The following is a 24,954-nucleotide window of genomic DNA, read 5'->3' as shown; positions in this document are numbered from 1 at the left end:
CTCTCTCTCTCTCTCTCTCTCACTCTCTCTCTCTCTCTCTCTCTCTCTCACGCACATCTAATAAACACTACTGTTGTTCAGGTGTTGCTGCTTCATCGCTCGCCTCTGATGCTTTAATGGAATACATTAGCATAGTGCATTGCTCTAGCAGGGAACATGCATGTTATGTGTGATAGTGATGTGAGGTGCTGCATGTGGAGTATGGTAAGTCATGATAAATTACTCCAACCTGACATGTTGATAGGGGTAGATGGGTCTAGGGCTGGTAGCCTACCAGATGTTAAAAGGCATATATTATTATTGGGCTGTTACCTTTGTTGTAAAGCAGAAATAATTATTATAATCCAAATAATATGCCGTTTAGCAGATTTTATTAATGCAGTGCAATTTACAATACACTGAGTGCACAGGGTAAACTGTCTGTACCACGGCTTGAACCCGGGGCTCCCTGCCTTGACAACACGTGACCACCCTCCCTGCCCTGCTTGACAATGTACTATCTAGTTGTGCCACTGAAAACTAACGTTTTCAATGGCACCGTTGGCGACATTTCAAGCTTGCTGTTGAGTGAGCTTCCACCATTCTTATCTCAGTTAAATAGTCACTACAAAATGGCTTCCTGCTGCCATTTCTCACTTACTGATTCCCAGCTGAGAGAGAGAGAGAGAGAGAGAGAGAGAGAGAGAGAGAGAGAGAGAGAGAGAGAGAGAGAGAGAGAGAGAGAGAGAGAGAGAGAGAGAGAGAGAGAGAGAGAGAGAGAGAGAGAGAGAGAGAGAGAGAGAGAGAGAGACCATTGTGCATTTAACCCTTGGAGTGCTATTTGTCTCCTCTCAGCATTGTGCTCTGCTGTGGATCTTACCATGCACTGCTTTCTTTGGCTGCCATCTCAAGTGGCACCCTATTCACTATATATAATGCTATACCGTCCCTCTGGGAACCTGGTCAAAATGAGTGCACTGAATAGGGTTCCATTTGGGACGCATTGTTCTTCTCAGCATTGTGCTGTGGAATGACATTTATGTCATTTAGCAGACACTCTTACCCAGAGCAATTTACAGGCATGATTAGAGTTAAAATAAGTGCCTTGCTCAAGGGCACATTAACAGATTTTTCACCTAGTCGGTTTAGGGATTCGAACCAGCGACCTTTCGGTAACTGGCCCAACAATCTTAACATATTTAACCATACTGCAAATAGAAACAGGGGGCTGGAAATAAACTGGGACGAGCCATTCATTCGAGCCACACACATTCTACACACACATGCACAGGCACGTACGCACACTTGCACACTGGCACACACACACACACAGACACACACACACAAACACAATGTGCCCTCCACATAAGGTACTGCACTGCAGTATAGGCTCCCTCCATACAGTCTGCTGAGAAGTCATTTCCCCTGTAACCAGGCAGACAAGGCAATTCCACAATCCCATCTACACACAAATACAGCAACGACAAGCAGGCAGAGAAAAAAGGCTTTTTAATATGGAAGCATGGAAGCGGGGGAGGAGTGGGACTATAATTGATGACCACTGTTTGGGTAAGAGATTAAGATTCATGGTGAGGGCCACACAGGTTGGACACGGCACCACGCTGCGGACTCCAACCATGAAGGATACGGCGTGACACTTTGACCAGCCTGAAATTAGTAAATGTGGTATAAAAACCATCAGAAACACCTAGGCTGAGAGAGAGAGAGAGAGAGAGAGAGAGAGAGAGAGAGAGAGAGAGAGAGAGAGAGAGAGAGAGAGAGAGAGAGAGAAGTGGGAATGGGAGACAAAGAAACAGCTAAAGGAAGGAGAAAAAGGACGAAACAAATTAGTACAATACCACACCATGATATCAGTTTGCTTGCCCAATTAGCATCATTTAACAATGTGAATGGCTTTGATAACATTTCTATCCTGCGACCAGACTCTGTGAATGGTGCATGTTCAGCTTTGGGACTAGTGCTAGCTCGGTGCAGAGTGTCCAGGATGCCTGGAGCAGTATTTGCAGAATAGCTCAAAACATGCAAATGCACACAAACACGCACAAACACACACATGCAGGCGCAATCACACACACACATGACAGCTTTGCCTGAAAGAAGCTTCACCTCAGACCAATGCTCCCTCTGATTTCTTGGGGCACTGAGCAAATTTTTTGGTCTTGTTAGTGCAAACTTGAACGTTGTGAGAATTCTGTTCAACTTTTGGCGCATGTTTACAATGAACACTGAGGCTGCAGCCTAGCAAAGAATATCAACTAAATTCCACACGCGTGGCTCTGATCTGATCTGTTCTGAAAAGTGCCTTCATTCGCGGGTGATTGAAAGACGCTAGTGGGCTACACCTGCCAGTAGAGTTCTACTCCGTTGTGCTCTAATAAATGTACAGACTCCATCTTGCAAAGTTAGTTTTGTTTTATTTTGTTGCATTGAAAAGGGGTTGATATAATATTGATTCATCACAGAAAAAAACGTTGATCAATATAGTGAACTCAGTGCGGTTCAATCTCTTGCATTTCTTCTGCGAGGCAGTCCTGTAGGAGGTGTGCGGTCAGCATGCGGGCAGTTTTGAGGGAACAAAGCCTCAGACTTATATCTACCTGGCAGGACTTTAAAAAGTGGCTGAGATATCTCAGTACTCCGTGTGGTCTGTGCTGCACAACCATCTAGAGCTACCCCTGCACTGCAACAGTCTAAAGCCACCCCTGGGGCTGGGATGATGGCAGCTTTTAGAAATCATACAGTATGACATAGTCCTTTATTCTGCCTCAGACATCCCTCTGTAGTGGAACTTCCACAGGTAACACACACCAGCAAGGTCATGGAGGATATGCAATAGACTAGAGTATAGACTGTAGGTACTAGTGTAATTCTATGCCTCCATAGTATACATTGCAGGGTCATGTTTTGTAAATGTGTACACACTGTATTGTATATGTGCTGTGAGAGCTGGGTAAGTGTGTGTGTGTGTGTGTGTGTGTGTGTGTGTGTATGCATTTCAGTGAGAGCTGGATTGGTGTGTGTGTTTCAGTGAGAGCTGGGTTGGTGTGTGTATGTGTTTCAGTGAGAGCTGGATTGGTGTGTGTGTTTCAGTGAGAGTTGGATTGGTGTGTGTGTGTTTCAGTGAGAGCTGGGTTGGTGGTGTGTGTTTCAGTGAGAGCTGGGTTGGTGTGTGTGTTTCAGTGAGAGCTGGAATGGTGTGTGTGTTTCAGTGAGAGCTGGATATGTGTGTGTGTGTGTGTGTTTCAGTGAGAGCTGGGTTGGTGGTGTGTGTGTTTCAGTGAGAGCTGGGTTGGTGGTGTGTATGTGTTTCAGTGAGAGCTGGGTTGGTGTGTGTGTGTGTGTGTGTGTGTGTGTGTGTGTGTGTGTGTGTGTGTGTGTGTGTGTGTGTGTGTGTGTGTGTGTGTGTGTGTGTGTGTGTGTGTGTGTGTGTGTGTTTCAGTGAGAGCTGGGTTGGTGTGTGTGTGTTTCAGTGAGAGCTGGGTTGGTGTGTGTGTGTGTGTGTGTGTGTGTGTGTGTGTGTGTGTGTGTGTGTGTGTGTGTGTGTGTGTGTGTGTGTGTGTGTGTGTGTGTGTGTGTGTGTGTGTGTGTGTGTGTGTTTCAGTGAGAGCTGGGTTGGTTTGTGTTTTTCAGTGAGAGCTGGGTTGGTGTGTGTGTGTTTCAGTGAGAGCTGGGTTGGTGTGTGTGTGTTTCAGTGAGAGCTGGGTTGGTGTGTGTGTGTTTCAGTGAGAGCTGGGTTGGTGTGTTTGTGTTTCAGTGAGAGCTGGGTTGGTGTGTGTGTGTGTGTGTGTGTGTGTGCGGTCAGACTAGCAACGGCCACAGCGTGCCTCCAGGCTAGTCAGACCGCTTGGTCAGGCAGCGGGAAGGCATCCTTTACCTGTCAAAACCTCTGTACTCACACGCACAGACATGCTACATGCTATCCCACCTCCCTGCTAATGGTTTTGCTTCCGCTTGCTTCTCATCAGACCTAGGTCAAATAAGTGAACTCCATGGGTTTCATCCTGGCTGAGATGTCGGGCATGCACATATCCTACCTGACTGTATTTGGTATGTTGGTATTTCATTAGGATCCCCATTAGATGTTGCAAAAGCAGCAGCGACTCTTCCTGGGGTCCACACAAAACATGCAACATAATACAGAATGACATAATACAGAACATCATTAGACAAGAACAGCTCAAGGACAGAACTACATACATCTTTAAAAAGGCACACATAACCTACATATCAATGCATACACACAAACTATCTAGGTCAGATAGGGGAGAGGCGTTGTGCCGTGAGGTGTTGCTCTATCTGTTTTTTGAAACCAGGTTTGCTGTTTATTTGAACAATATGAGATGGAAGGAAGTTCCATGCAATAAGGGCTCTATATAATTACTTTCTTGCATTTGTTCTAGATTTGGGGACTATGAAAAGACCCCTGGTGCATGTCTGGTTTTGATAAGTGTGTGTGTCAGAGCTGTGTATAAGTTGACCATGCAAACAATTTGGGATTTTCAACACATTAATGTTTCTTATAAAAAGAAGAAGTGATGCAGTCAGTCTCTCCTCAACTCTTAGCCAAGAGACTGGCATGCATAGTATTTATATCAGCCCTCTGATTACAATGAAGAGCAAAACATGGCGCTCTGTTCTGGGCCAGCTGCAGCTTAACTAGGTCTTTCCTTGCAGTACTGGACCACACGACTGGACAATAACCAAGATTAGACACAATTACCTTCCTTATCACTGATCAGACCTGGGTCAAGTACATGATGTCAAACACTTTACAATCTTTACACTTGATTTAGCTTGGAGTTTGTACTTTTGGGACTATTTACTTTATCTATTACAGTGGCTCCATTTTTAACCAGGTTTGGCAAACTGACCTTCCCAACAGTCATGCAATAAGCTTAGTCTTCAATACCATCAAACATCCAATCAATCAATAAAAATACAGGCCTCAACATTCCCTCCTCACCCTAACCCCAGTTATTCCCAGTTAGCTGGAACATATATCCGGTAAGACTCCCATTCATTGTCAGTAATCCACATCCAGCTCTATGTTGATAAACTCCTGGCTAAACCACCTCTAAATTCCTGTCAGGATCAGCTCAGAGCTCTGACTTCTGACCTGTCACATTCTATACACTGCTCACAGTAAAGGCTTTACCTTTAACCCGGTGTCAGTAGCACACACACACTCCCTTTAACCCGGTGTCAGTAGCACACACACACTCCCTTTAACCCGGTGTCAGTAGCACACACACACACTCCCTTTAACCCGGTGTCAGTAGCACACACACACTCCCTTTAACCCGGTGTCAGTAGACAGCACAGCTTGGTCAGTCAAGGATAGATGGCAAAGTTAAGAGGATTGTGGGTAATGAGTTATGTCGTGATCTCATCTTCTGTGACCTGTGTGTGTTTGTGTATGTGTGTGTCATGATCTGTGACCTGTGTGTGTGTGTGCGTGCGTGTGTGTGTGTGTCATGATCGCCTCCTCTCTTCTATGACCTGTCCGGATGTGGTCTAGGCTAGGATTAGATTAGCCGCAGCGCTTGGATAAAGGACCCATAGACATGTGGGACACACACACCTCCACCCAAGGGGCCGTGCACCTTATCAGTGTGCTGTGTAGAGCTCTGACTCAGACTGGGATGCTGGGTAGAAGCATTGACCTGTATCCATGGTGACCTGAGCCCTGGCAGTGGTGATGTAGAGGGTGTGTGTGTGTGCAGGGTCTGGAAAGCCTGAGGGGGTGTCTACTATCAGAACACTTACTGCTGCTGTGCCCTAAATAGACCACTACCTCTTCTTTCATCCGTCTCTCTGACATCCTCCTTTCACAACCTCTTGTCCTTACACTCCTTCCTGGTCCTGCTCTCTCCACAAATTCCTTATGCAGTAGCTATCTATAGGAGACACACACTCACACATGCAGTCATACAAGCATGCACACACACATGCATGCACACACTCACACACACTGCTGTGGCCTTTTAGAGACTGTACTGAGAGAGAACAGACTCAACCACTCACCTGCCTGTAAATTGGCAAATATCTTCCTCTTGGCAAACATCTCTGTAAAATGCTGTTTTATATCTTCTGCCATTGTGGTGGTACACAATTTTACAGATCGCTCGCCTTAAAATGTATTCGTAAAATTGTTCTCCGGGAAATCAATCTCCTCTCTCTGGTGTCTTTCTAGTCACAGATATGTGGCTGTATACTGGTAAGAAAATAAACTACATCTTCAATCTCCCAAAGCAGGGAAATTGCAGCGGTGTGTGTTTGTGGCAATTCTATTTGAAATGCCTTTTATTTCTATTTTTTAAGGTCTACTATAGTGTGTGTGCTTTAATAAACCATGTAGGATTCATTCCAAATAGCTCCCTATTCCCATATATGGTAGACTACGTTTGACCACAGCCCATAGGACTCTGGTGAAAGTAGTGCACTGTAAAGGTAATTGGATGCCATTTGGGATGCAGGCTTCCTCAGTGGTGGGTTCCAGCCAGGTTGTATTTGTTTCAGTCCAGAACATATTTGTGTAATGGAACCGGGCAGCCAATCTCCAGGTGTTTTACTGACACGGACCACATGGAGTCCTCCCCCCACCCCCCTCCTCCTCCTCTCCTCTCTCCCCGGCCAGCCAAGTATTCCCCTTCTCGTTAGCAGTGTCTGACTACTCTCAGCGGAGGTGTTGCTCATTACTAAATGCTGTGTGCATGTGCACGTGTGTATTTGTGTGTGTGCTTGCCTGCTTGTGGTTTTGCCAGTGTGTTTCGGTTTTAACAACGCATGGTCTGAATGCTAATATATGTCAGCCTGACCATATGGAGCAGTAGACAGGTTGATTTCGAAGCTCATTGACCGCTGAGGCTATAAAGAGGACCTCCACTGGACGGACCATTGTGCGTGTGCGTGTGCGTATGCGTGTGCGTGTGTGTGTGTGTGTGTTCATCACATTCAGTACACATCATAATATTATGGTCATCGTCATCATTGTTATTAAGCTGTTCAGCAGATGGACAGTAATCTGGGGTCATTACACCACTTCACCAGCCGCTGCAGCTTGTAACTCATCCTCACTGACCGATGAAGCTCATCATAGGGAACACGGGTTATAGATGAGGGAGTGTATCAGCACGGTCTGAAGAAAGATAGAACCATTTTGTACTAGTGCCTGTCTAATTCTGGACCGATGGAACTCATTGGACAGGGAGGGGACACAGGAGTCAGAAGAAGAGGGGGTTTCATCAGCACAGGCTCAAACAGGATGGGAACATTAGACAGTCAATCGTAGACTCCTAGGGCCAGTTTCTTGGACTAAAAAGCATATCCAATGGAGAATACTACTCCAAGTAGCTCTCAGTCCAGCCCCTAGACATTTGATGTACTCAGGTACAATATTATACAACTATCTGTAAATGCAGTTCTAAAATGTCACAAAGGTGAGAGACTGTTACTAGGCCAGAGACTGTTACTATGCAAGAGACTACTACTAGGCCAGAGACTGTTACTAGGCCAGAGACTACTACTAGGCCAGAGACTGTTAAAAGGCTAGAGACTACTACTAGGCCAGAGACTGTTACTAGGCCAGAGACTGTTACTAAGCAAGAGACTGTTACTAGGCCAGAGACTGTTACTAAGCAAGAGACTGTTACTAGGCCATAGACTGTTACTAAGCAAGAGACTGTTACTGGGCGAGAGACTGTTACTGGGTGAGAGACTGTTACTGGGCAAGAGCAAGTCGTAAGGGTAAAGGATAGATGGGATACTTGTTCCCTGTCCTTTTCTGTCTAAAACCCCAGACACGTCCTCCCTATTCTCCCCATACTGAGCTATCCCACACAGACACTAACATACACACCAGACACGTCCTCCCTATTCTCCCCATACTGAGCTATCCCACACAGACACTAACATACACACCAGACACGTCCTCCCTATTCTCCCCATACTGAGCTATCCCACACAGACACTAACACACACACACACACACCAGACACGTCCTCCCTATTCTCCCCATACTGAGCTATCCCACACAGACACTAACATACACACCAGACACGTCCTCCCTGTTCTCCCCATACTGAGCTATCCCACACAGACACTAACACACACACACACACACCAGACACGTCCTCCCTATTCTCCCCATACTGAGCTATCCCACACAGACACTAACACACACACCAGACACGTCCTCCCTATTCTCCCCATTCTGAGCTATCCCACACAGACACTAACACACACACCAGACACGTCCTCCCTATTCTCCCCATACTGACCTATCACACACAGACACTAACACACACACACACACACCAGACACGTCCTCCCTATTCTCCCCATACTGAGCTATCCCACACACACACTAACACACACACACACCAGACACGTCCTCCCTATTCTCCCCATACTGACCTATCCCACACACACACATATCAGACACGTTCTCCCTATTCTCCCCATACTGAGCTATCCCACACACACACTAACACACACACACACACACACACACACACACACACACACACACACACACACACACACACACACACACACACACACACACACACACACACACACACACACACCAGACACGTCCTCCCTATTCTCCCCATACTGAGCAATCCCACACAGACACTAACACACACACACACACACACACACCAGACACGTCCTCCCTATTCTCCCCATACTGAGCTATCCCACACACACACACCAGACACGTCCTCCCTATTCTCCCCATACTGAGCTATCCCACACACACACACACTAACAGACACACCCCAGACACGTCCTCCTTCTCTTCCAACTGAGCTATCGGTAATGTTTACTTCAGGAAGTGACATTTGCAACTTTATTTAATTCAGTGAGTTACTGGGTATTGGTATGACCTTTCCTAACGTGGCTGTGAGGCCCAATAAGCCTTGTAGACTCTGACTCTCTTTCCACTATATTGATGTTCAATAAACTCACAGGCACTATTGATAAATTCATTTTGTGCAATACTTATGGAAATGAATTGAGATAAAGGTGGAAAATATGCCAGAAGGATCATTTAGTTTAATTCCACAGAGTAAATTTTATAATATCAAATGAAATTGAAATTGATGAGAAAATGCAGCAGCGGGTGGTCACGTGGTGTTTTTTTTTAACTCAGCAAGTCAGAACAAATTCTTATTTTCAATGACAGCCTAGGAACAGTGGGTTAACTGGTCTAGGAACAGTCTACAGTCAACTGCCTTGTTCAGGGGCAGAATGACAGATTTGTACCTTGTCAGCTCAGGGATTTGAACTTGCAACCTTTCGTTTACTAGTCCAACGCACTAACCACTAGGCTACCCTGCCGCCCCAGTTTGTGTCATAGCCCTACTTTAAGTATTTACCCGTTTCCATTTAAATGTTTTCTTACAGAAAATATTCCACAGAAAGAGGCACATAGATTCTCTGTTTGCATCCCAAATGGCACCTAATACCGTATGGGCCCTATATAGGGAATAGGATGCCATTTGGAATATACCCACTGTTTCTGGCATATTGAAGCCATTTACTTTTAGTGTTATCATTGTGACAGTGACGGATGACGTGTGATACCCTGTCTGTGGTGAGCCTGCTGAAGATTGAAGGCCCATACATCCCGGTCGTGATCATTCTGTAGACTGCTGAAGGGACTCTAAGGGCCCATGGATTCACATGAGACCCATCACACTGGATATAGTCTATCATCTGCTCTATTGAGAGATGTGACTGATAGAGGATGAGATGAGAGAAAGAGCTGTGGAGTGATAAAGAGGGGGGACAGGAGAGAGTGGGGAGAGACAGAGGTGGAAAGAGAACATTTGAGAGAGAGAGAGAGAGAGGTGGAGAGATTATTCACTGTGACACGGTGGGAGAGCAGATCAGCACCACTTCTAATCTGGAAACAAAGCAGCTCTTCTCACGTCCACCCTTTTCCTTCTCTCACCACAGGATGAAAGACACTACATGACTGGTTAAAATGTGGTGTCATGTTTTCGCAAACGTTTCTATCTGTGCATAGGGTTGGACAGTTTGGGGGTAGGGTTGGACAGTTTGTACACTAAGTGTGAAACGAATTAGCGTGTGTCAGTGCTATTGGTGATCCACTGCAGGCGACATCACTTGGTTTCCAAACCATATTGCTGCTGTTACAAATTCAGGACAGGAATTGGTAGGAGTTATGTGGAAATAATGAAGAGGTTTGTTTGAGTGGCTTTGAGTGAATGAGAAGGAAAGTTTTTTATTTATTTTATTATGTGGGAAGATTGGCCCAAATATAATTATGATGTTTTGGATATTCCTGAAATGACATCCATGTTATTTGGGGAATGTATGTTTTGCATAATGTCTTTTGGGCCTATATTTTGTGGAATGCCCCTATAAGTGTTTTTGATTGAACTTGAAGGTCTGTTTTTAGCATGCCAAGGGAAAGCAGATGTTTAGTTTTGCCAAAATGAAATATTTGTCTCATGAGAAAAAATATGGATCGATCAGTGTCTTCATGTATTTTCTCCAGACTCTTCCTATTGAGTCTGGAGTAGATTGCATTCATTTTCATCATTTTGTTATTTGCTGTAAAATCAAAGAAAGGCATCAAGTCTATTTACTCATCACAGTTTTGAGTGAACATGCTCTCATCAGAAACTGTTTGAATACTGTAGGTAATGAAGCACTTTGGTTGTGGAGTGACGTCTGATATTTTCTGAGGAGTACGGTTGTAGGGTGCATAAGCTGAACTGTTGATTACCTGAGAGAAGAGAGTGAACACAGAGAGATGTAGCATTGAATTACATTGAGATGAGGATGACATTTTTTTTCATTTGACCATCAACGGCAATAAGTTGTTTTAATCATTAAACCACAATATTGCATCCTTAGATGTTATGGTGAAAATAACAGGCTAATGTAAATTGTTTAACATTTTATTGCACAAATAAGCTACTGTCAACTTTATTCCCACAAGCAAACACTCACACACTGACACCTGTAATCCAACAGGCTAAAGTACAGGCAGGGAATAGGCAAAAGGTGTCATTAGTGAGGCAGGCAAAAACGATCATACATGGGAGGCGTACATTACAGGAAACCCCAGCACTCCGACTAGAAGTGTGTCACAAAACAAACAATACCTCACAATGATGCGGTGCAAAGAACTGAACTAAATAGTGTGTGATAATGACATACAGGTGTGTGAACAGGTGATCAGAATTCAGGTGATTGGGATCTGGAGAGTGAGCTGCGTTCAGGGGATCTATGTGTTTGAGAGTGTGAGCTGGAAAGTGGGCTGGAAGGTGAGCTGTGTTCAGGGGATCTACGTATTTGAGAGAGTGAGTTGGAAACAGACATTACAAAACCAAGATATGCATTTATTTTTTACCTCCGGCTTCAAATCCTGCTATTAATTAAGTATAGAAATCCCATGTTGCGATTCATTGGCATAATCCGTCATTTCTGGAATGGAAATCCTGGAAAAAAATGTAATCAAACTGACAACAATGAGGAGGACAAGGGGGGAATAAAGTAATAGAAATTAAGACATTGTGCCTCAGTGACATGTCTCTGCATTCCTCTGAATGCAAATCCACGCTTTAGGGGAAAAACTCCTTTGTACCACAGTATGTGCCAGCCATGCTTCACAGAAAGAGAGACAGGGAGAAAGAAAGAAAATAGAGATGATTTAAAGATTATTTCAAAATATGATTTATTTATGATTATGATTTAGTTCTGCCTGTAATGTAGCCTTAATCTCAAATCAAATCCCCGTACACAAATCCCATTGTTCTGCTTTTGTCCTTCTCTTACATTGTCTTTCACAGCATGGTTCCAGCAACTATAGTGGAACTGTAAACAGGCTGGAGCAGTATAGCTCGGCATGGCTTGGTTCAGCTCAGCTAATTAGTGTGAAAAGGGTTTGCAGTCTGCCAGCAATCCAGCCTTGGTCCACTTCAACATCCAGCCAGGTTGGTACAGGTGGCTTTTCTTTGGTTCAGTGGACAGTCAACACAATGCAGCGGTCACATGGAGGTGTTGGCTTCTACTACAGTAACTGTATGATGTCATTACAGATCACTGATAACTCAGTCATTACCACTCTGCAGAGTGTAATGTACAGCAACAGTTTGAGTTGACCGTACTCAAATCATTTAGTTGGATTGACATTAAGGTTCCGCAATGGATTAAGAACAATCCAACGTCATTGAAGCGATGTGTGTGTGTGTCTTATCGGGTAGTCAGGGAGCTTATTGAAGCATATGGAGGTTTCGTTTTCAGTGGCTGATGATAAACTGTCCTTTTCACTAGGAAACTGTGCTTGTATCTCAAATGGCACCCTATTCCCTACATGGTGCACTGCTTTTTACTAAAGTCCTATTGGCCCTTGTCAAAAGTAGTGCACAGTAGGGCATAGTGTATAATTTTGAACACACCCTGCACATCCCACAATACCCCTTTAATCTCTTCATGGTGCCCTCAGGGCATAATAACTGTTTATTACCTGGAAACCCCATTTTACTTCCCCCCACCTCCCACCGTCCACCTCCCTCCCTCCTCCAGCCTTTCTGTATGCTCATGCTAACCGTTATTGAAAACACCCAGGCTCATCACATCACACCTGACCTGCATGCTATTTCTTATTGATACCTGCTCCCCACTCGCTTTGGCTATGTCCCAAATGGCATCCTAATTATTATGTAGTGCACTACTTTTGATCAAAGACCAATGGGGAATAGGGTGCCATTTGGGATGTATCATTTCACTCTCCTGTTAGATCTGTATGCTCCCTCGGCCTCCTGTAATCTAATATCATGTTAGGAGGAATTGTTTGAACAAAATCTCATTTGTCTTTATAGCCTGATGTTGCCTTCAGGCAGATTTTTCTGTTCCTCATCCATCCATTTTCTGAAGGGTAATGGAGGGGAAATAAATAGGAAATAGAATGAAAGTTGGGCTTGGAGAACTACACAAAACACAAAAAAGGGGGATATGAGTTTAGTTTAGGAAGGAGTAGAAGATGCCTTCCTTGTATTGCTCTGAGGGAAGAAAGTGTGAGGCAGAGAGAGACAGACAGAGAGAGAAAAGGAACACGGTTTTCAGAATGGTACGTAAAATGGAGGTAAGATTTTTGAGGGGAGCTGTCTTGGAGGAGACAGGCGTTTGTGTTTAAAGAAGACAGGTGTGTCTGTTTTCCTGTGCTGTTGGGTGGTACTTCATGGGTGACTGTGTGCCAACACTGTGGGAGGATTCTGTCACCCCTATCAAGGCGATGGCTCCCCCTGTCAACTGTGAAGTGGCTGGAAACAGCCCACATTGTCAACATGGTTGGGATTTACTGGTCATGTGGGAGAAGGCAGTGTATCTGACTGGATCCCAAATGGTACCCCATTCCCTATAGTGCACTACCTTTGACCAGAGCCCATAAGGCGCTGTGAAAAGTAGTGCACTACATAGGGAATACAGTGCCATTTGGGACTCTTTTTTTGTCAATCTCTCTCATATAGCGGGGTAGAGAGCCGTGTGAATATATTATTGATGTTCAATATAGCAAACGTTTATGTAACAAACCTTTTACGCCGCTCTGAATGCAATAATCATTACTCTGCTTGTTTTTAAATGACCTTGAGTACTGGACAAGCTTGTTGTGATTCTTGTTATTGCGCGACAGGGAAGGTCAGTATTAGATGTTTGCTTAGAATCACTGCCTATACTGATGGACGAAGCACCACTCAAGCTCCATTTGTGTGTGTGTGTGTGCGTGCGTTCGTGCGTGCTCGTGTGCATACGCCTGTGCACATTTAATTTTTAAGTCTGTGTGCTTTGTTTTGATTTAATTGATATTTCGGTGTGCTTTGGGCTATCCTGTCAGCAGCAGCAGCTGACAGGGCAGATGTCTCCTGTCGTAGTGGGGGTAAAAGGTGTTCGATGGGTGGAAAAGACAGGCTTTAATTACGCAGCAGGAGTCTACTCAGTAGCTTGGCCACACGCTAACAGGGACTCATCTGCCCACTGGTCCTCTGCCCACTCACTCACTCACTCACTCACTCACTCACTCACTCACTCACTCACTCACTCACTCACTCACTCACTCTTCAGTAGTCCTACCAGGCTGGGCCCACCAACCACAGAGCATCTGTATCTCACAGCTCACTAGCCAAGGACTCACATGTAGTGTAAAGCCAAGATCTTTGTCACCGTATGTGATGTGCCAAATGATGATGTGTAGTGATGAGTGTAGCCAAATGCTAATAAAACACCAGATTCTAGATGTAGAAAATGCCTGTGTTCTCATTGGCATCACAGACCATAAACATGTTGGTGGAACTAATAAACCCACTGACTTCCTTTTATCTTTATTTCTTGACAGAGTCTTATTTCAATGTTTTGGATGGATCTCGATCATCACTTACTCTGTAAAACATGTATATCTAATATACCTCCCCCTCTCTCTGCAGTATGTGCGGGCACAGAGAACAAGCTGAGTACTCTGTCGGACCTGGAGCAGCAGTACCGCACCTTGAGAAAGTACTACGAGAACTGTGAGGTTGTCATGGGTAACCTGGAGATCACCAGCATCGACCGCTCCAGAGACCTCTCCTTCCTCAGGGTAAGACCTGACACTACCATCCCTTCTTAGAATGACTTCTAGAATCACACATAGGAAATGTTCTGGAATCACACCTGGAAGTGTTTTGGAATCACGTAGTTGAACATATCAGTGTCTGTTCAATCAACTTTGCAACCAGCCATTGTCCATTCAATCTTGTTGGTCAGATATGGTTTTACTCCTAGGTCCTCTCTTACCAATCAGCTAGGCTGTCTGTGATAATCAGACTCTCATTCCTCTGCAGCTCTGATCTCTAAGTACTAAAAACTGATTGTCTCCATGTTCTCTTCTGCTTGGTGGGAGACATCATGAAATTATGATGACCTGATTAATTATCTCTGATTCAACACAATCCATATCATATTTGATTAGAGATGTTTCAGAGATGTAGAATGAATCATAATTAAATGGTTGGGATTGGATTGGTGGAGAGGGAGGTGGAGTGCTTGTAGGTTAGATGAGGGACCAGTGGTGTAATCACTTACTTGACCCAACACACACACACACACACACAGGCGCACACACATCATTCAGTATGTTCAACTGGCTATAGATGATCTCTCCTGCCCCTACCTCTCAAGCACATCTCCCACATCACCACCGGTTAGCACGTTCTCAACTTATTACCTACACTGAAAAAAATGCAGCATCTTAAATGGTTCTTCCTCAGCTCTTAAAGTTCCTAGGAGAACTCTTTCCCCATCAAGAAACTTAAGTTACGAGTGGGTTTCTTGACATGGTACTATGGTTCTTCAGAATTCTTGAATGTTCTTGAAACGTGTCCTTTTCATAGCACCCTGCAAATTGGCCAGTGTTAACTAGTCTTGATTTTTCAGTGGAACATTAATAGATTTGATTCAAGAGTTAAATTAACACTAGGCGGTGTAAAATAACCCCAGTGTTGGTGTTAATAACCACTATTGAACCAAAACCACACGTATCGTTATTTCCAAACATGCTCTATTGCAGGTTGATTTTAACAATTGTTTATTTCAATATCTTTGTTTTTGCATGTACATTGATTGGTTAATTCATCGTATGCTACTCAAATGTGATTTTGTTTATTTAACTAGGCAAGTCAGTTAAGAACAAATTCTTATTTACAATGACGGCCTACACCGGCCAAACCCGGACGACGCTGGGCCAATCGTGTGGCGCCCTATTGGACTCCCAATCACGGCCGGTTGTGATACAGCCAGGATTCAAACCAGGGTGTCTGTAGTGACTCCTCAAGCACTGAGATGCAGTGCCTTAGACCGCTGCGCCACTCGGGAGCCCAAATGGCATAAATATTTTGAAACTATTCCAATCTGTTACTTGCACTTATCGCACCAGTTACAGAAATTGTTGTTCCAGTTTAGATGTTTAAGGTAGTCTCATATCTAAATCTTCCCAACTCTTGTCAGTCATTCTGAATGCAGATTGCAGCTGAATTAAAATTAAAAATGTTGGAAATGTGCTGTGTGCTGCTGACTGCATGATTGTGTGTGTTGTAATGGGGTGGTTTGGCTGGGTGGTTGTCTGAACCCCCAAGCACTTTATGAGGTGGTGCTTTAACCTAGTAGAAGGAAACACAATCTCCTGTAAGACCAGAGGCCACAGAGGACTTTGTATCAATGTATTTAACATTGATTACCTGATCGATATTTAGACGTAGAGACACCTCATCAAGTTTACCGGATCTATGTGTTACGATTCAGAAAGAAATGTAACACCCATAATCAAAATGACTTTGATGAATTGCTTGAATCCTTTTTTAATCTGAGTGTTAGTTTGTTTTAAAACAAATTATTTGACTGTGTAAGTCAGCATTGTTTATATTTGGGCCCAGTAATTATGTTATGAGATACTGTTAGGTATCAAAACCGAGTAAGCTTTTCTGTATTACTAAAAGTGAGCCATTCATATCAACTTTTGTTGAAACATTCTTCCTGTTCTGTAAAAGCCATGCAGCTGTGTGGTCTCTAGAATACAACAATGCATAACATAGGCAGTTGTACATAACAAAACAAAACTGAGGCATTTATGCCCTTCTGTGTTCCCCAAAACAAACAATGTCGACAAATATATCTCCTTACCCCCCCGAGGCAAAAAACAAAACGCCATAGTGTGGCGTGCTGTGGAGGGAAGCAGTCCCGTGTTTCCATTGGCCCCCTGCAGAGGAAATAGGACCATGGGACACTGTGAGGGATTGCGGGTAAGAGAGGAAGCAGAAAGTGATGCTGAAGGGAGTATGACTATTGTTCAACTCTGCTAAAATCTACAATCCTACTCTGAATAATCAGCTTTTATTTTGTTGCAGCTTGCTGTCATAGAACTCATAAGGGAATGAACATAGAGCCAGGTGGTGATGGGGTTTAGGCCCTTGGTTACAAGCGCTTGCTAGTACAAACTGCTACTTCCTTACCTGAACATATAACAGAGGCTGGTTGCTGCTCGTTTACAAAATGGTCCCATGTGGCTCTGTGCACATGCCAGGTCCTCCAGAATCTTAAGGCTTCACAATTAACGAGGGTTAATTGGACATGCTAATTGGGAACGCAGGGTGCCAAGCAACAAGGGAGCAGGGAGGAGGGCAAGGTGCTGTGTATTTTTGGGTTTTTAAGCATATTATTATTTTAAAACACATTAATAATATGGCGTCCCTCGGGCAGAAGAGGTGGAGGAAAAGTTCACCTTAAAGAGGGGGAGAGGAGTAAAGGAAAACCTAGCTAGAAGCTTCTTTCCTTTCTGTCTGGCTGTCTAGTGGTCTGGGTGGTGTGGCTGGCTGGCTTGCAATGTTCTGGGTGATTGAAAGTGATGCTTGTGCTTTGCCACCTTTTTAAAATAGCAAGAGATGAATGGTCACATCCCAAACTACCAGAACAGCTTTAGCAGTAAATAGAGTGCATCTTCTAAACTGCCTCCATACTGCTGATGAATTGAGACCCAGCTATAAGATTAATAACTGGAATCTGGTCTTTTTTCTGTGTCCATTTTTTCTTCCGTGTATTGAATCTGACTTATTTGTGAATGTGTGTTTCTCGCACACAAATGCAAGCTTGCAGCACATGTATTTCATTTCCACATGATGGTTCACAGATAGGTAACACTTAGCCCTCTTCCTTTCTGTTTTCCCTTAATTCAGTTGTGTGCGTATGAGATAAGGTAGTCCAGTCATCCACCTGAGAAGGCCTTCACCATCCCCTGACCCTGATGTCACTATCCCCTGACCCTGATGTCACTGTCCCCTTGTAACCACAACAACTCTGCCACATTCTGTTTCCTGTCCATCTACAAGAGTAGCTTGCTTGAGTCACTACCATAACATGTTGTAAGCCTCATAGCAAGACATGATGAAGGCTCATACATGCGTATAACAATAATGAAGAATTATACCTGCATGCTTTACACAATTGCCTATGAATGAATCTATAGACAGACCTCCTTCCAGCACAAAGCCCTCTTACTCCTCCAGCCTATCAGTCCCCTGCCGGGCAAATAGTGGCTTTCTGCCTTGTGTATCTAGTGTTAAATGGAGTGAAAAGAAGTGCATTACTTTTGACCAAAGATCTATGGACACTGTTCAAAACTAGTGCTCTATAAAAGGAATAGGCCACTATTTGGGATGCAGCCCATAGTGTTAATTATACCAATATCATTTACAAATGGAAAATGGAAATATTCCCATTATGTTTCACATCATTAGCTTGACGATTAGAGACTGGGAGAGACGGGCGTGCAGGCAGAGGTGGGGGGGTGGGGTCAGACAAGAAATAGGATGTAGTAGATGTTGTGTTGCCATGGTGCCGTGTTGTAAGTACTGTAGAAGACCACTGTCTGAGTCCCCTTTTAATTCTATATCTCTTTCTCTCTCTATCGTTCTCTCTCCCCCTGGACTCTCTCTCTCTGTTCTTATATTGCCATCTCTCTCTCTCTCTCTCTCTCGCACGCTCTGTCCTTATATTGCCATCTCTATCTCTCTCCCTCTCTCTCTCTCTCTCTCTTTCTCCCTCCCCTGCCTTTTTTTTAGCCTTCAGACTGAAGTAGTCTGCTACAGGCTCTTCTAAAAAGGGACCATGCTCTAGTTATAGCCCTTTGATGCCTGTAATCTAAAGTGATCACTTAGCGTCTAGATAACAATGTCATTATGATATAAACCAGATGGAAATATACCAGTTAAATCGCTATAGGATCAAGTTACATGTTTTGGTCAGTACAGTGTCAGTACGTACCAGTGTCATGCTAAAGATTGCTAAAGATAATGGTGATCATGTTGCGGTTTCTGTAGTCACTAGAGAGGAGGTTGGTGCTAGTCATGTCTGTTCTAAAACTGGGGTTGTTTATAGTCTACAGGACCACATTTCCACTTACCAAATGCATCTTTTGGTGTTTGACGCTATAGAAATCCTCTGTGTTGTAACACATAATGCAGTTATGGCCCCATGTCAAACACTAGGCAACTCAAATTAAAACATAACTACATAGACATTAAAACTCCATTTGAAAAGTAGTTAAGTGAATATTAGTGTTTTATATATATGAGGAGACTGGGCTGATTGGGTTGGGCAAATTTAGACAACTTCATAAGTGGCCCTTCGAGTAGCAGTCAGCCCCCTAGTGTTATCCTGACCCTGTGCGCTCCAGAGGACAAAGGTCACATAGGGGTTAATGAGTCTGGAGAACACAGAGGAGCAGAGGAGACATTTAAAGTAGTCTGTCCCCAGCCAGTTGACTGAACTCATGATAGGAGGAGCTGTCTGCATTAATGACAGCAGACTCCTACCACTCTGCATCCAAATAGGGACATGATAAGAGTGAGACTCATGGTTAGAGACTTTGACCTAAACTTTATTTCTGACTCACCCTCCACCTCTTATTTTGTGGGTCATCCTCTTTCTCTGCCTGTCCATCCTCTACCTATCTGCAGCCTCTGTCCTGCTACATCCTGTCCCTCCTCTACCTATCTGCAGCCTCTGTCCTGCTACATCCTGTCCAGCCACTACCTATCCTACAGCCTCTGTCCTGCTACAGCCTGTCCTGCCTCTACCTATCCTACAGCCTCTGTCCTGCTACAGCCTGTCCATCCTCTACCTATCTGCAGCCTCTGTCCTGCTACATCCTGTCCCTCCTCTACCTATCTGCAGCCTCTGTCCTGCTACAGCCTGTCCTGCCTCTACCTATCCTACAGCCTCTGTCCTGCTACAGCCTGTCCATCCTCTACCTATCCTACAGCCTCTGTCCTGCTACAGCCTGTCCTGCCTCTACCTATCCTACAGCCTCTGTCCTGCTACAGCCTGTCCATCCTCTACCTATCTGCAGCCTCTGTCCTGCTACATCCTGTCCCTCCTCTACCTATCTGCAGGCTCTGTCCTGCTACATCCTGTCCCTCCCCCTACCTATCTGCAGCCTCTGTCCTGCTACATCCTGTCCAGCCACTACCTATCCTACAGCCTCTGTCCTGCTACATCCTGTCCAGCCACTACCTATCCTACAGCCTCTGTCCTGCTACAGCCTGTCCTGCCTTTACCTATCCTACAGCCTCTGTCCTGCTACAGCCTGTCCATCCTCTACCTATCTGCAGCCTCTGTCCTGCTACATCCTGTCCCTCCTCTACCTATCTGCAGCCTCTGTCCTGCTACATCCTGTCCAGCCACTACCTATCCTACAGCCTCTGTCCTGCTACAGCCTGTCCTGCCTCTACCTATCCTACAGCCTCTGTCCTGCTACAGCCTGTCCATCCTCTACCTATCTGCAGCCTCTGTCCTGCTACATCCTGTCCCTCCTCTACCTATCTGCAGCCTCTGTCCTGCTACATCCTGTCCCTCCTCTACCTATCTGCAGCCTCTGTCCTGCTACATCCTGTCCCTCCTCTACCTATCTGCAGCCTCTGTCCTGCTACATCCTGTCCCTCCTCTACCTATCTGCAGCCTCTGTCCTGCTACAGTCATGGTTCGGGAAGGACTCTTACTCTCTGTTCCTGTCTCTCTTCTTTCTCTCTCTCTCTCTCTCTCTGTTCCTTTCTCTCTCTTCCTCTCTTCAACACCCCTCTACCATCCTCTCTACCTTTTTCCCTCCCTTCCTCCCCCACAGTATATCGCTCCTCTTCTTCTCTTCACTTTTGACAGGCTGGTTATTTGTCCCCCTGGCGTGGTTCGTTGGTGATTGTAGGTTGCCTGCCGGTTTATCCTATTCCCTACATAATGCACTACTTTGTTGTAGGATGCCATTTGGGACGCAGCTCAGATTACATCCCCCTGATCCTCAGCACCCTTCATTATTAATGAATACTGATGAAGTGTTGAGGAGCTCATGTCTTTGAGGCCCGCCTAGATTGGATTGACAATTGCAATTAGCAGGCTCTCAAGATCATTTCCATCACTTTAATTTGACATGAGTAAGGACAGAGAGAGAGAGACCACCCTGCACAAGAAAGAGGGTAAGAAAGAGGGTGGGAGGGGGTCTGAAGGCAATTGAGGAGTCCTGTGTAAGTTTTTCTCTTGGATCTCCATCTGTTACCTGACACTGATGGTGGTCAGGACAGACACAGTTGGAGGACTAGGCAGAGGGAGCCTGATGCCACTATCCACTAGCTTTAGATTGATTTTCCCTCTTCCATTCAGGAAAACATTACAGCAGGCGGGGGGGTAGTAGGTGGTAGATGGGAGTTTGTGTGTGTTTGTGTGTGCGTGCATGTGTGTGGCCAGGGTGTGAGGTAATTGACAAGAAATGTGACAGGAGATAACTTACTCTTTACCATGGTGACAGTCGCTGACACACCTACTCCCTCTGAATGATTTTTTTGGAGAACGATGGTAGGTGCGTGTCTGTGCGCGTGTGCTTCTGTGTATTTGGGTGTGTGTGCGTGCATGCATGAGTGTGTGTGTGTATGCGTGTGCTCTTTCATGAGTCCATGCGTTTGTGTGACCTTCTGCTTGTGTGTGTGTGTACGTGCATGTGTTTGTATATGTGTGTATAATCTTGCACAGTATACAGTGTGATATCAAGTTTTAAACTATCTTCCAGGCTGACTAACGGATATATTTTCTCTCTGTGGCCCTGCTGGTCTTGAGGGACACACACACACACACACACACACACACACACACACACACACACACACACACACATCTCTTGCCTGTCTGTCAGGGTCCTGCCACTGGGATAGATAGATAGATAGATAGATATAGATAGATAGATAGATAGATAGATATTCGGAAAGCCTTACAGCCTTATTCTAAAATGTATTTTAAAAACTGACAAAGCGAAAACAGGTTTTTAGACATTTTTGCAAATTTATAAAACATTAAAAACATAAATACCCTATTTGGGTAAATACCCTAATTTACATAAGTATTCAGCCCCTTTGCTATGAGACTCGAAATTGAGATCAGGTGCATCCTGTTTCCATTGTTTCCAACTGGATTGGAGTCCATCTGTGGTAAATTCAAATAATTGGACATGATTTGGAAAGGCACACAGGTGTGTATATAATGTGCCACAGTTGAAAATGCATGTCAGAGCAAAACACAAGCCATGAAGTCGAAGGAATTGTCCGTAAAGCTCCAAGATAGAATTGTGTCGAGGCAAAGATCTGGGGAAGGGTACCAAAACATTTCTGCAGCATTGAAGGTCCACAAGAACACAGTGGCCTCCATCATTCTTAAATGGAAAAAGTTACCTAGAGCTAGCCACCCGGCCAAAATGAGCAATCAGGGGTGAAAGGCCACGGTCATGGAGTTGACCAAGAACCCGATGATCACTCTGACAGAGCTCCAGAGTTCCTCTGTGGAGATGGGAGAAACTTCCAGAAAGACAACCATCTCTGCAGCACTCCACCAATCAGGCCTTTATGGTGAGTGGCCAGACTGAAGCCACTTTCAGTAAAAGGCATATGACAGCCTGCTTGGAGTTTGCCAAAAGGCACCTAAAACCCAAGCGTCACATCTGGAGGAAACCTGGCACCATCTCTACAGTGATGCATGGTGATGGCAGCATCATGCTATAGGGATGTTTTTCAGCGGCAGGGACTGGGAGACTAGTCAGGATCGAGGAAAAGATGAATGGAGCTACGTACAGAGAGCTCACTGATGAAAACCTGCTCCAGAGCGCTCAGGTTCACCTTCCAACAACCCTGTGTCGCAGCCGGCCTCGACCGGGAAACCCATGAGTCGGCGCACAATTGGCCCAGCATCGTCTGCGTTAGGGGAGGGTTTGGCCGGCCGGGATGTCCTTGTCCCTTCGCACTCTAGTGACTTCTTGTGGAGGGCCGGGCGCATGCACGCTGACTTCGGTCGCCAGCTGTACGTGTTTCCTCCGACACATTGGTACGGCTAGCTTCCGGGTTAAACATGCAGTGTGTCAAGAAGCACTGGTTGTGTTTCGGAGGACGCATGGCTCCCGAAATTTGCCTCTCCTCTTGTCCATAAGGGAGTTGCAGCAATGGGACCAGATTGTAACTACCAATTGTATATCACGAAAAAGTTGAGTCAGTGTCACATCAACATTTTAATAATACACTTATACAAAAAAATGAAATATTACACTTACATTGTAAGTGTTCAGACCCTATACTTAGTACTTTGTTGAAGCACCTTTGGCAGCGATTACAGCCTCGAGTCTTCTTGGGTAATGACTACACCCGTGGCACACCTATATTTGGGGTGTTTCTCCCATTCTTCTCTGCAGACCCTCTCATGTTGTATGGTGAGTGCACAGCTATTTTCAGGTCTCTCCAGAGATGTACGATCGGGTTCAATTCCGGGCTCTGGCTGGGCTGCTCAAGGATATTCAGAGACTTGTCCCGAAGCCACTCCTGCGTTGTCTTGGCTGTATGCTTAGGGTCGTTGTCCTGTTGGAAGATGAACCTTCACCCCAGTCTGAGGTCCTGAGTGCTCTGGAGCAGATTTTCGTCAAGGATCTTTCTGTACTTTTCTCTGTTCATCTTTGCCTCAATCCTGACTAGAGTCGAGGCAAAGGTCCTTACCGCTCAAAAACATCCCCACATCATGATGCTGCCACCACCATGCCTCACTGTAGGCATGGTGCCAGGTTTCCTCCAGACGTGATGCTTGGCATTCAGTCCAAAGAGGTCAATCTTGGTTTCATCAGACCAGAGAAACTTGTTTCTCATGGTCTAAGAGTCTTCGGGTACCTTTTGGCGGGCTGTCATGTGTCTTTTACTGAGGAGTGGCTTCAGTATGGCCACTCTGCCATAAAGGCCTGATTGGTGGAGTGCTGCAGAGATGGTTGTCCTTCTGGAAGTTTCTCCCATCTCCACAGAGGAACTCTGTCAGAGTGACCATCGGGTCCTTGGTCACCTCCCTGACCAAGGGCCTTCTCCGATTGCTCAGTTTGGCCGGGCGGCCAGCTCTAGGAAGAGTCGTGATGGCTGGGACACAGCAACAACTGATTATGTTACACACCCTTGATTGACATTTTCTTTAAAGGACCATCCATCATGGTGGATGGCTAGGTCGGTTAATTCCCCACCAACTTGTGTAGCATAGCAACAACACTGCCAGGGCATGACGTCTATTTCTATGTCTCTCACTCTGTCAATGTGAATCAAATCAAATGTTATTTTATTTGTCACATGCGCTGTAGACCTTACTGTAGACCTTACAGTGAAATTATTATTTCTCTCTCTCTCTCTCTCTCTCTCTCTCTCTCTGACGTTCTCTCACTGACTTTCTCTCTCTTCCTCTCTGTCTGTTGTTTTCTGACGTCAGAGGGTAAGAGGGAAGAGATTGTTGAACTCCGATATAGAAAAGGTAGGAGGAAACTTCAGTTCAGTCAATGTAGTGATGGTGCCCACTCCTAACTCTCTGTTCAGACCAGACATGAATGCTAGGACACTGCGGTCAGACCAGACAGGAATGCTAGGACACTGCGGTCAGACCAGACAGGAATGCTGGGACATTGTGTTCAGACCAGACAGGAATGCTGGGACAATGCGTTCAGACCAGACTGGAATGCTAGGACACTGCGTTCAGACCAGACAGGAATGCTGGGACATTGTGTTCAGACCAGACAGGAATGCTGGAACATTGCGTTCAGACCAGACTGTAATGCTAGGACACTTTGTTCAGACCAGACAGGAATGCTAGGATACTGTGTTCAGACCAGACAGGAATGCTAGGACACTGCTTTTAGACCAGACAGGAATGCTAGGATACTGCATTCAGACCAGACATGAATGCTAGGATACTGTGTTCAGACCAGACAGGAATGCTAGGATACTAAGTTCAGACCAGACATGAATGCTAGGATACTGTGTTCAGACCAGACAGGAATGCTAGGACACTGCTTTTAGACCAGACAGCAATGCTGGGATACTGCGTTCAGACCAGACATGAATG

The 24,954-nt window shown here is 45.1% G+C and overlaps 1 protein-coding gene across 1 annotated transcript in view; it reads left to right on the top strand.

Annotated features, from left to right (window-relative positions):
• Positions 1-24,954, top strand: part of LOC118936582 (receptor tyrosine-protein kinase erbB-4) — a 528,305-nt gene that overhangs the window by 225,773 nt on the left and 277,578 nt on the right. The window contains exon 2 of the mRNA XM_090216042.1: positions 14,463-14,614. Within this exon, the coding sequence (XP_090072168.1) occupies positions 14,463-14,614 (152 nt within the window). The remainder of the gene's footprint in view (positions 1-14,462; positions 14,615-24,954) is intronic.

The sequence above is a fragment of the Oncorhynchus mykiss genome, chromosome 22 (genome assembly GCF_057628025.1).
Source record: "Oncorhynchus mykiss isolate SJ-2025 chromosome 22, ASM5762802v1, whole genome shotgun sequence".
In the NCBI taxonomy this organism is placed as follows: Eukaryota; Metazoa; Chordata; class Actinopteri; order Salmoniformes; family Salmonidae; genus Oncorhynchus; species Oncorhynchus mykiss.
Note: the sequence above shows the minus strand (reverse complement) of the source record. Positions and strands in the feature narration are given on the sequence as shown.